Raw genomic sequence first — 11,997 nt, 5'->3', positions numbered from 1 at the left:
GTAGGCTAGAATCTTCCCGGTAAGCGCACCTTGGGGTGCTTACACACATTATTAGAAATGGGCTAGTCCAGGTGCGAGAATTAGCCTGTAAGGGCTAGAGTTCATGGGCCAAGCAGTTCTTTAAATGAATACAGTTTGTGTGTTGTTATTTCGGGCATGAGCTAGCCAAGCAGTCGGGGTGTTGGGGACGCAGCCCCGCCGCCGCTCCTATTTCAACACCGCTCTCCCTTCTCCTCTTCCCCTGCAGTGTTGATCGGAGTGGGCACAGAGACCTTCCTCCGGGGGCAGTTCAAGAGCCTGGCCTTCTATCTGCTGTGAGTATGCACACCTGTGCCCTCCCTGCCTGCGTGCTCTGTTCCAGCTCACCCCATGTCTGTCCACTACTCCGAGAAACACAGAGTAATCCACTTCCCATGCTAACACTGCCCCAGCCCAGAGATGGAGCCACTGAAGTTTCTAAGCCCTGGTTTGGGAAGACCCCATAAATCAGCCAACATCCTCCCATACACTCAGCCACGCATCTGCCTGCCCTACCACACATCCACCTGTCCATCACCCACCCACGAATCTATCTCATCCATACACCCTACCCACTAATGCACCCATGTACCAGTGCACCTATCCCTCATCAAATCACTCATCCATCTCTCCATCCATCCAACCACCCACCAACCTTTCCCCCACCCATTCATTCATCTACAGGCTTGCCTACTCACTCACTCACCCAACCACTTATTCCCCTGTCTATTCATCTATCTATCTATCTATCTATCTATCTATCTATCTATCCATCCATCCATCCATCCATCCATCCATCCCACCTGTCTAGCCACACACCCACCATCATTTGCCCATCTATCCACACATTCACACATCCAGGCATCTCTATAATCACTTTCCTATTCAGCAAACACCAATACATTTATGTAAGCATACATACACGTATACATTCCCTAGTCATAGGTATACATTAGGATACATATATAAGAATGTATATATAGGGTATATATGTGTGTATGTATATATATTTACGTGATAAGTACAGTTCACTGTCTTATTTGTCATTTAGCATTATGTGATGTGCACATTGGCCTAGTTGTAGAAGTGGTCAAACTCAGGTCTAAGCAGTCAACCTATCACTGGGCTAGTGAGCAGCAGGTCCCTTGTTCAGACACTAGACTACCTGCCAAGCTGACCCTACCTCTTCACCGCTAGCTGTGCCTACCAATAACCCTAGCAGGAAAGAAAAGGCTGTGCAGTTGGGGTCTTTGGGTGTATGACTCAGCATCTCTGCAATTGCTGGGTATTAGCAGTTCCCTCCAGTGCCAGAGGAAACCTGTGTCCCAGCAGTAGAACAAATCCATAGCCTCTCTCTGCCCACACGGTCTCAGACTGCATCTTCTGCCCTTTCCTTCCCCTCCCTGACCTGTACTTCACCTTGGTGACTGATCTGTAACCCAGGCAGCATTATACCTCCTATACCCCTACCTCAATGTAGGCTCTCTACTGGACCTGGAATCTCATATCTGCCATCTCCCAGCTGCACTCCACTTTTGGAGCTCATGTTTATACTTCAAACTTACCTCTTGACACTTGGTTATACCTGGGGATTTCTGGCCCTCTCTACTGCCTGGCCTTAATCCATGTGTACCCATGGAACATGCAAGTAAACATTCCACATCTCATCAGCCCTGGGGTACTGTCTCCCGTGCCCCTGCCACAAAGCTCCAAATACTGCTAACTCACTTGAGTCAAGCAATGCAGATACCTTCTGCCCTCAGTGCCACCACTTACTTAGTGCTCTGTCCTGTCTTGAGAGGACTCAATGCCCAGGTGGCCTTTCTTGGGTCCACTCCAGCCTCAAGTGTCCCTGCCTCTCACGGTCTTAGTTTCTCCTCTGTTCATGCTTTGTTCTCTGACACCAGAGATCAGCACCAGTGTCTATACTACCACAGACCCTCCAGTCCCTCACCTTACTCACCATGCCTTGATTTCCCTCTGCCCCAGGATGCAGGAAACAGCTCTGTTGAGAGTTACTACAACTTGCATGCCTTTGAGTACTCTTAGTCACATGGTCTCCAAAGTTTGGGGGTTTCCCGTCTCGCACCTGCCACCAATGAGCTGTGTTGCCCTGGGCAAGGGTCTTGCCCTCGGTTTCATCATCCATAACTGACGTTAATATAGATTCTGGTTTCTATAAGGCTTCTAGGATTGTGACTGGCACATTTTGATCATTATGCCCTTATCATTCCAAAACTAAGGGGTAGGAATTGGGGAGACACTGGGGGCATTTGGAGAGCAGGAGAAAGCAGAGATCAGTTACTATAATCAGAGAGAGAGGGAAAAACAGCAAGCTGCAGTCCAAGCACAACTCCACAGGGCTGTAGATATCCACTCGTTTAATTCATAACTGTTTGATTGATGAAGCCTTATAGTTACCCCTGGTTTACAGGTGAGAAACTGAGTCACGAGAAGGCCAAGTTCCTACCTACATTCACACAGCTGATCAGTAGCAGAAGCAGGACCTGTGACCCTAAGGAGACAGTGGTCCTGAGCTCCCTGTCACATCTACTCTTGCTAGCTTTCAATGTGGTGGGTATTCACAAAGCTCTCTCCTATAAGTCCTGCCCAGGGTGGGCCAGGTCTCACATGGTAATCATACAGAGAAACCCTTTAGAAGTTCATAAACTAGTGACTCTGGCCACTGTGATAATAAGAGTTCACAAAACAGACGTCAGAGGGAGGAGGGGGCTTCCCAGAAGGGCTAGCTCATACAAATGCCCCGTGGTACGTGCTGACTTTCTGTATACTCAGGACAATATAGGTATTACTTACAAAGAAATTTAATGATGTGCCATTTCAATTCTATGGGCTAGGAGTGCTCTTTCAAATAAAAATTGAAATTCTATCCACAAGAATACTGATACATAAAATTAAGAAGCTAGGCAGAAACCTGTGATTTCACATATGCCCCAGGAGATTCTGGTTTTAGAATGTCTGCAGCAGGGCAAACATCTTCAGATCAGTGTGTCCCAGAACCCTTGGCAGCCTGGTGATGGTGGAGGAAGAGGAGGAGCAGACCAGTGAGTCAGGAAGGCTAAGGGCAGAGCCCTTGAAGCCGCATGAGGCCAGAGAGAGAGTGGAAGTCAACCTAAAGGTATTTAAGGAAGGCTCCCAGCTGCTCTTGGTGGGTGGGCAGTTGGAGAAAAAGAGACAGAAAAGAGGGCTCTACATCAGGACTACCCTTGTTTGCTTTCTCATGCTGTGATAAAAGCCATAACAAAAACAGCTTGCGGAGGAAAAGTTTATCTAGCTTATACTTCACGCTGAAATCCATCATGAAGGAAAGTTGAGGCAGGAAATGAAGCAGAGGCCATGGAGGGGTGCTGCTTGCTGGCTTGTTCTCCATGGCTTGCTCAGTTTGCTTTCTTATACAACCAGGACCACCTGCCCTGGGAGTGACACCACCCACAGTGGGCTGGGCCCTCCCATGTCAATCACTAATCTAGAAAATACCCACAGATTTGCCTACAGGCCAATCTGATGGAGCCCAAGAGGCACCCAACCATCCAACAAGCACAGTAGAAAGGGCTGAAAGGGCTTGAGGAAGATCAGAAAGCTGTTTCAAAGGGCTTGTTGTTGTCTACTACTCTGAAACAGAAAAAGATACAACATCCTGGTGTATGCATCTGGAGGCATCCTCTCAATTGAGGTCCCTCTTCCTAGATGACTGTAGCTTGAGTCAGGTCAACAAACTGAGAACAGTGCTCAGCTTCAAGGCTTGGCCACCAGGCAGATACGCCTTACAATGTCCACTCAAAATACTGAACATAAGACACCTTACCTGCGGGCCTCTGCTTCTTCCTCCCCCTGCCTCCTAGCTTCAGTCACTCCAGGACAGACCCGCATGCCATCCAGGTAGCACTAGGGATGTTGGTAAAGATGAATATATGGGGGTGAGGTCATGGTCACTGTGTCAGTGGAGATGTCTGGGATCAGAGGAACTGCAACAGACAACCTTGAGAAGTCCACTTATCTTCCTTCTCATCTTGTTTTTTTAATTTACAGGTTTACAGGAGTCACCATCTCTGTGTGTGAAGGGACCTACTTTGTGGCTCAACTGTTGGCCATCTGCTTTAAGTAAGTACCCTCCAGAAGTGACCTTTGCAACCCTTCCTGCCTCCGCCCCAGATAGAGACCTCACCTACCGAGTCACAGCTGAGGTTGCCCTACTTCTGAGGCCACTGTGGACTGGTTATCCTTCCAGAAGCAGCAAGCCCCACAGTCACCGGCTTTCTGCTGTGTTCAGCTGGATGGATCCAGTCAGGTTCTGCCTCTCACCAGACTCCCTGACCAAGTCAGCTTTCCCTACTCCAGGACATTCCGTTTCTGGGCCTGTGTCCATGGTGTCCACTACAGGTGGAGGGTCCCGCAGGAGGCCCAGCTTCTGGAGAATAGGGCAGTGTGTAAGAACTGGCTTTTCCGTCACTCAAACCACAAAGACCCTACTGCTGTCCAGCCGGTGCTCAGTGTGTGGCACTGGCATCAGTGTGGTAAGGGCTCACAACCTGGACTGTGGGTAGCAGAGCCCACATAGTCTGGTCTCCAAACATTCAGTGAAAGCCAGACCTCAGAGAGAGCTAGCGAGACCTAGGACCTTAGGGGGCGGTGGGGAGCCACTGGCTGCTTCCCAGGCTTAGCCCTTGGGTGATAGTGCCCCCCTTCTGATTTCTGCCTCAAAGGATTCTTGACATTGCAGGCATGTTTTAGTCCCAGAATCCTCTCTGCACCATCTCCCACTACACAAGGACGTGCCTGTTTGTATGTATATGAACACACGGACACATACACCCACAGACAGACACCAGAGGGCACCAAAGAGCTGTTCTAGGCATGGTACTAGTGGCAGTAGACCCTTCACGTGAGAAGACAGGCATTGTCTTTGAAACCTGAGAACAGGACCCCTGAAACATCTGCTCAGTCTATCAGGGCTCTGCTTTCACCCTGGGTGGTTCCTGAGTGTCAGGGGAAAAAATGAAGCTTTTCCAGGCCAGTTCTGTCCCGGGCCTGGCTAGGTTCAGCAAGCATGGTGCTGCTGACCCCCAGTCTGCCTGTTCTCTGTGTAGTGTTCCGTCCCCACAGTGGTTCCGGGAGCGTGGTTATTGTACTGCACACCATTGCTCTCCACTGAAGACTTTCAGAAAAGCCCTGAGGCTTCCATCAACTTTACTTTCCTCTTGACCAAAACCGCAGCTAAAAACAAGGGTCAGGGAAGCCTTCTAGAAACCCCATGGACCCTCTGGAATGACTCAAGCTCTCTAACCACAGAATCCACAGTGAGGACCCTGGGCTTCTGTGGCTCTAACCCCTCAGATACTCAGGCAGGGGCCACATAGAGGTCGTAGACACTGCAGGGCTCGGCCCTAGGCTCCCTTAGCCTTCTGTGGGGCTGGATACTACAGGACTCAGCAACCCGCCCCTCAACCCCTCCCCAGTCCCAGGCTTCTACAACCTTCTGTGGGGCTGGACACTGCAAAGCTCAGCCTCCACTCCACCCCCAGACTTCCACAGCCTTCTGTGGGGCTGGACACTGCAGGGCTCAGTCCCAGGCTTTCACAGTCTTCTGTGGGGCTGGACACTGCAGGGTTCAGCCTGCACCCATGCCCCCTCACCCCCACCCCAGGCTCCCACAGCCTTGTGTGGAGCCTGGGACTTTCCTAGAATAATTTCTACTAACCTGCTAACCCTGATCCCCTCCCCCAGGTGTCAGCCGGGGTCTCTGGCACACAGAGCAAGGGAGAAGGCCCATTGGCTGGGCTGCTTCCAGAAGTTCTTAGCCTACACGCTGCTGTCTGTGGCCTGCTTCCTCCACCCTGTTCTGGTCTGGCATGTGACCATTCCAGGTAGGAGCACCAAGGGTAATGGAAGTAGCTGGGCCCTCGACAGAGGTGATCTAAGCAGGAGGATCGGGTCCTGTCTCCCAGAGCCCCCACCAGCCCCTCTATCCTCTTTGACCCAGGATGTGAGAACAGCCATCAGATGTCCACTGTGCTGACCAAGCAGCAGGGACATCCTGGGGTTCCGCCCTCCTATACACAGCCATCTGAGGTTGGATACTTGATGGGACCCTGGGTTGTCTTCTCACTGACCACTTTCGAAGAATGGATGGTTACTCCTCGGCCCAGTCCCTCCCACATCTCCCCAGTACTGACCCATTCAGCTCTAAACTCCAAACTTGGCACTCTTTGTAGGACCCCCAGACAGCATGTCAGCCTTATCTCCTGTTCCTCCTCCTAGTGCCTTGCATGGTGACTCAGTTTCTAACCCCAGACCTAGCGTCCTCACCTCTGCACCTGTCTCTTGCCTTCTTTTCTGCAACCTTCCTCTTCGTTCCTCCTTATTTATATGAGCGCTGTGCCCCTCCCACAGCCCATCTGAAATATGGAAAACTCCCTAGACTAAACCAGAGGAGACTGAACTATCTTCCTCTTAAGCATGTGTGCCATGGCCCCTGAAGAAAGTCGTTGGAGGATTCACCCTGACATTGAGAGAGCCCCCAAGCCCTGCTCCCTGAAGAGGCAGACTTAGGAGTTCTAGGAGGTCCGGGGACTGGTGGGCACTGGCAGTCAGGCTCCTGGATCCCCATAGGTGGGCTGCTGTGCTCCTTGCAGGAGACCACTGCAGAGAGTGTTCAGGGTAGCACGGGTGAGCCATGGCCAGCATCCTCTGTGCTCGTGCAGATGAGAGATTCACATCTCTCCAAGATTGCTGGGTGGGAATTGGGGAATCTCCACATCCCTGGGACTGAGAAGAAAACCAACAGAGTCAGTGTTCACACCAGCATCTGTATCTAGGAAAGTCTTTGCATGCCTTGTCCCATTGATTTCTGAGTGGGAAGCTGAGAGCAGTGATGTTATTCAGGCAGTGAGTATCAGGACCACCTCTCCATATGAAAGGAACTTGGGGCACAGAGATCAGAGGGATCCCTCACGAGGCAGACAGAGCCCTCTTTGGTACCCTGCCTCCAAAGCACTGGACCGATTTTAACCTTTTAACCCTACCATGTCATCATGCCAGCCTGAGTCTGATGTGGGTGTGCGAAGGCTGGACCTACTGGGTACTGATCATGACTGTACAACACGCTACCGCAGTGGCACTGTGGAGAGAAAGGCTTCCCCGGCCTCTAGTTTTCCTCTGTGGCATGTCTGTACCGTATCTTGACCTCTCAGATCTCTTACAGGCTCCATGCTTATCATCACTGGCCTGGCCTACTTCCTGCTGAGCAAACGGAAGAAAAGAAAAGCTTCTCCAGACCCACTGGCCCCCACAGAGCAGTACACAGACCCCTCCAGCAGCACTGTGAGCACCACAGGCTCTGGGGACACCGAGCAAACTTACACTTTCCATGGGGCTCTCAAGCAGGGGCCTGGCTCCTTCTTTATCCACATGAAGAGCATCCTGAAGGGCACCAAGAAGCCCCATGTCCTGCAACCCCAAGCTACCCTAATGGAACTGGCACTGGAGCCAACTGACTCCTTGGCCAAGAAGAAGCAGGTTCACTTTGAAGACAGTGTGGTCAGAATCATCCCGTCCCTCACTGAAGGCCTGGGTGACGACAGTGACAGTGGGCCAGAGGAAACTGCCTCTGACACAACCCCCATCATCCCTCCCTCCCAGACCCCACACTTTCTGCCTCCTGTCACGGCCACTGACCTGTTCTGAGCTTCTCGGCTAGAGGTCTACAGATGCATGGACCTGCCAGAGGACTCCTAACAGCCGTGGTCCCTGTAGAGAACTCAGGGTATCTGCTGGTCAGCTGTTCTACACTTCTCAGTGATGACTGGGGTTTCGGAACTATGAGATAGTGTACCACGCCAGATCTGTGGAGACCTCCAGGGTGGCACAAATGGGGCTTTACCATATGGAATCAACACAGTCTCCTCCTTCTTGACCAGGAGAGGGAAAATAGATCGTGGTTCCATTCTCCACAAGGCGGAAGACCCAACTTGCTCAGTCCCAAAGGAACAAAAGATACCAACTCAGTTTCCCTTGCATCCAGCAAAGGCTTCAGCCTTCAGCAAGGACCCTATGTTGCCTTTTGCCTGTGATGCAGCCTACCAGTGCTGAAGGCCCAAGGGCACATCAGCAGCCTAAGTACCTCAGCAGAAGGTATTGGATGAAGTGGCCATGAATCCTGAGCGAGACTGCTCAGGATAGATATTGGAAAGGACGCTTCAGATCTCAAGTGAGAATAGCCTGGCAATGGGCTGCATTCTCTGCATATACTCTGGGCCTGGGCTGGGCATCAGGCATTTCAGAATCACCCAGGGAAACAATGCCACTCTGTGCTGACTGCCGGGAAAACTGGCAAGAAGAGCATCTCTCATTCCAGAAGAATAGCTAAGGGCTTCCTCCCACCCCACCCCACCCCCACTCTATGGGCAGTGTTCAGATTCCAAGTAGATGGTGTAGCCTACAAAGAGTCTGAGAGGCTGCAACAGGAATAAACAGGACGTAGTATCAAGTATTCACTGGAGGCCAGGATTCAGGGGCGCTGCTCTCAGAGAGTCACAGAGTACAGGGAAGTATTCCGCCATGCTTAGGTACCTGGGAGCAGGATGAGTGAATGATTAACAGATGTTTGCTCCAAATAGGGAAGAAGGGCACATGGGGGGGGGGAGCGAGCAGGCATGCGCTCCATCCAGGGGCTACAGAGGTGACGGTGAATTTGAGTTAGATTCTTCTCAGTAAAAAGATTTGCAGCACATCTCTTAGTTCTAAATAGCATGTTTGGTCTGCAGCACTATTGCCCGGAAGAAGAGACATGCTATCCCTCATAGCTGACCACAGTGCACAAGCAACAGGAAGGAAGAGCCCTGCTGTTTGTGTCTGGGGAAGGGGCTCACATCAGGGTTCTCTGAGGAGTGGGCCTTGAAGCACACACGTTAGAATCTAGATAAGCAACATGTTCATTGCATAATTTTCACCACTTATGAGGTATTCTTTTGGGGAAGGGGTGTGTGGAAATGAGGTGGTGTCAGCCTGGTGCTTAGCCCGGCCCAGGTTCCAGACAGGCAGCAGAAGGCTGCTCGCAATAGAGGATGTGTCTGCTCGGACTGTGAAGGCAGAAAGCAAGCTAGGAGGGCTGGAGCAGGCAGGCGAAATCTACTCAACCCATCGCTCAAGTCAAAACCTAGATGCCTACTGGAGGACTCTGACTGCAGGGGCATTAAAGCTGTTTCGGCTTTCACCAATGAGGGAAGTTAGTGCAGTCAGGGCAGAATAAAATACACAGACTATAGGTATGGGTGGGTGTGTCCGTTTACTACAGAGACCTCATGGTGAGGGAAGAACCAGGAAACACCATGACACCCTGAGTTAGTCTGAGGCAAGGTCAGTGCAGAGCCAAGAGACCACCTCAACTCTGGATTTCAGGGCTAGAGTCCCAGGAACAGATCATCCAGCTGACACAAGGCAGAGGCCAGAGGCAACAAACCCTATAACCCGGAGGAGCCGGGTCTTGGTGCCCTCTTTCTGTGCCTCTGTTTTAGTTGTGTTCTGTTGCTGCAATAGAATACCACAGCCAAAAGCAACGTAAGGAAGAAATAGTGGATGTGGCCTATGGTTCCAGAGAGCTAGAGTTCGTGATAACAGAGAAGGTCTGGCAAGCAGCAGGAGCTGGAGGTCAACTGGTCACACTTCATTCAAACACAGGAAATGTGTGTGTGTGTGTGTGTGTGTGTGTGAGAGAGAGAGAGAGAGAGAGAGAGAGAGAGAGAGAGAGAGAGAGAGAGAGANGAGAGAGAGAGAGAGAGAGAGAGAGAGAGAGAGAGAGAGAGAGAGAGAGAGAAGAAGCCACATGAGGCTAAGAACCCTCAAAACCCATGCCAGTAATGCCCTTCCTCCAGCAAGGCTGCACCTCCTAAACATTCCATAACTCCCCGCAAACAGCCCCACCATCCGAAGAACAGATGTTCACACATAAGCCTATGAGCGACATTTTATCAGCTCTTATATAGTTTTAAAAATTTTTGATACTTGCTTGGTTAGCTGGTTTTATTCTTTTTAAACATCTTTATTAAAATGTAATTCACTGTCATTAAATTGACCAATTTAACTTAAATGGGTTTTGTCATTAAATTGACCAATTTAACTTAAATGGGTTTTAGCATATTTATAAACTGAGTTCATTACACGCACTACTAAACTATTTTAGTTCATAATATCCTCATCACCCGTCCCCCTCCCCGCAATGAAATCCAGCAAAGTAACCACTGAGTCCCACTGCTCACCTCCCAATTTGCCCTAGGAGACCACTAATCTGCCTGTGTCTTTGAGACTTTGACCCTTCCAAACCCTCCTAATTACATCACACAACACCCTCCAGCACTGTGCTTTGCTTTCCCAGCGTCTTCACCGGCTTTCTCACTCTGCACCATCCTTTATTTTGAGTCTTTAAATATGATTATTTTGGTTCCTTGGACAAATGTATAACGGTAGTTTTGGAGTCTTGGTCAACTATAGCCAACATCTGGGGCTTCTTAAAAGCTGTGTTGCTTGCCCTCTTCTTTTGATTCTGCATCACATTTTCTTGTTTCTTTGTGTCCCTGGAAATGCTTCGTTAGCACCTGGACCTCTTGGCTGCCACACGCACACACGCACACACGCACGCACGCACGCACACGCACGCTGCTGCTCTGAGGGCTGGTTCTGCCTTCCTCCCCACCTGGACTCGGTTTCTTTATCTATTTGTTTACTAACTTGACTGGACGAGTTCTGTGAAGTCAATCTATTTTTTTCCCCCACAGTGTTCAACCTTTGATGTCCCTGCTTGGATTTTTCTCCCTTTTTTTTAGCATGGTTACCTAGGCATTTCTCCTGGGTCTGCAACAGTCATTTGTTGGTCAATAGTTATGGTTAATCCTTGAACCATTTAGATGCCCTTTGTCACTGAAAATGGGGAGGCAAGGGGGGCTTGGAGTTATCTAATAAATCAGGTTTATGGTTGCCCCTGCCTTTACTCAGGGACAAATAACTCCATAGCCTCTGTCTGGCTCCTAAGAGACATGACCTTGTGTGCTGAACTGTTGGGCAGTGCTTGGTTTGGGTTTAAGGTCTGTATTTTTAGTTGTTCCTAATCAGTATTTGGCCAGAGGCTGTGTTTAGTCTTTTCGGAGCTCAAGGATCATGGACCCTTTGTAAAAGGATCTGCATACAGGTGGAATAATTTTATAATAAAGCAAATGGAAGCCTACACGCGCCCTTGACCTGACAGCTCCAGAATGCGCACAGAATCCCATATTAACGGCAGTGTCCCCAACTCCCAAGACAGGCTGAACCCAAGAGGGCTCCCCTTGACTCTTCATCTTCAGTTATGTATTAAGTAAGAGTTCAGCATTTTGTTTATCGCTACTGGAACCAGGGAGCTCTCAACACCCTTGCATTTATACTCCCCGGGATGTGTTTACAATGTTTCTGAGAACTCAGTGTGAATGGAATTCTTCACATCCTGTTCTGAATGAGGTCATTCCCCCGGGCAGCGGGCAGCGCTCTGAGCTTTTCATTCTTTCTTCCTGGGCAACCCCTCCACAGTCACACAGAGGAATGATGGCTGACTGGCTGTTTCCCTGGGGGATACCTTTCCTGGATGGGTAAGCATAGGAGGAAGCAGGACCAGTAGTCTTGATTTGTCCTTCCCAATGTGGAGCCTCTACCGTAGGAGTCAGATGGGGTGGAGCCATCCAGGCTGCCATATTGTAAGTGTGTTGAGCTCGCAGTCGCATTTCCTAGAGATGACTGGGGGCTCAGTAGACCTGACACACTAAGTGACGCACTCAGCAGTAGAGGAAAATTCCTATATTAAGATATATCTGCACAAAAAGGGTCTTTTTCCTTATTCCCAACTAAAACTTTACGATACAAGTTGAGTTTACCCTGAAGGATTTCTGTTCCTGTCATTTAACCCCTTTCAGCAGGTGCTCCAGCGGCAGGCGGGGA

The 11,997-nt window shown here is 50.1% G+C and overlaps 1 protein-coding gene across 1 annotated transcript in view; it reads left to right on the top strand.

The window, feature by feature from the left end:
* Nucleotides 1-9,796, top strand: part of Tmem72 (transmembrane protein 72) — a 26,665-nt gene extending 16,869 nt beyond the window's left edge. Inside the window, exons 2-5 of the mRNA XM_050148377.1 lie at nt 248-314; nt 4,069-4,140; nt 5,764-5,903; nt 7,241-9,796. Of these exons, the coding sequence (XP_050004334.1) occupies nt 248-314; nt 4,069-4,140; nt 5,764-5,903; nt 7,241-7,722 (761 nt within the window). The 3' untranslated portion in view covers nt 7,723-9,796. The remainder of the gene's footprint in view (nt 1-247; nt 315-4,068; nt 4,141-5,763; nt 5,904-7,240) is intronic.
* Nucleotides 9,797-11,997: the final 2,201 nt, after the last annotated feature.

Source organism: Alexandromys fortis, unplaced genomic scaffold (assembly GCF_014885135.2).
Source record: "Alexandromys fortis isolate MF-2015 unplaced genomic scaffold, M_Fortis_MF-2015_v1.1 scaffold_59, whole genome shotgun sequence".
In the NCBI taxonomy this organism is placed as follows: Eukaryota; Metazoa; Chordata; class Mammalia; order Rodentia; family Cricetidae; genus Alexandromys; species Alexandromys fortis.
Note: the sequence above shows the minus strand (reverse complement) of the source record. Positions and strands in the feature narration are given on the sequence as shown.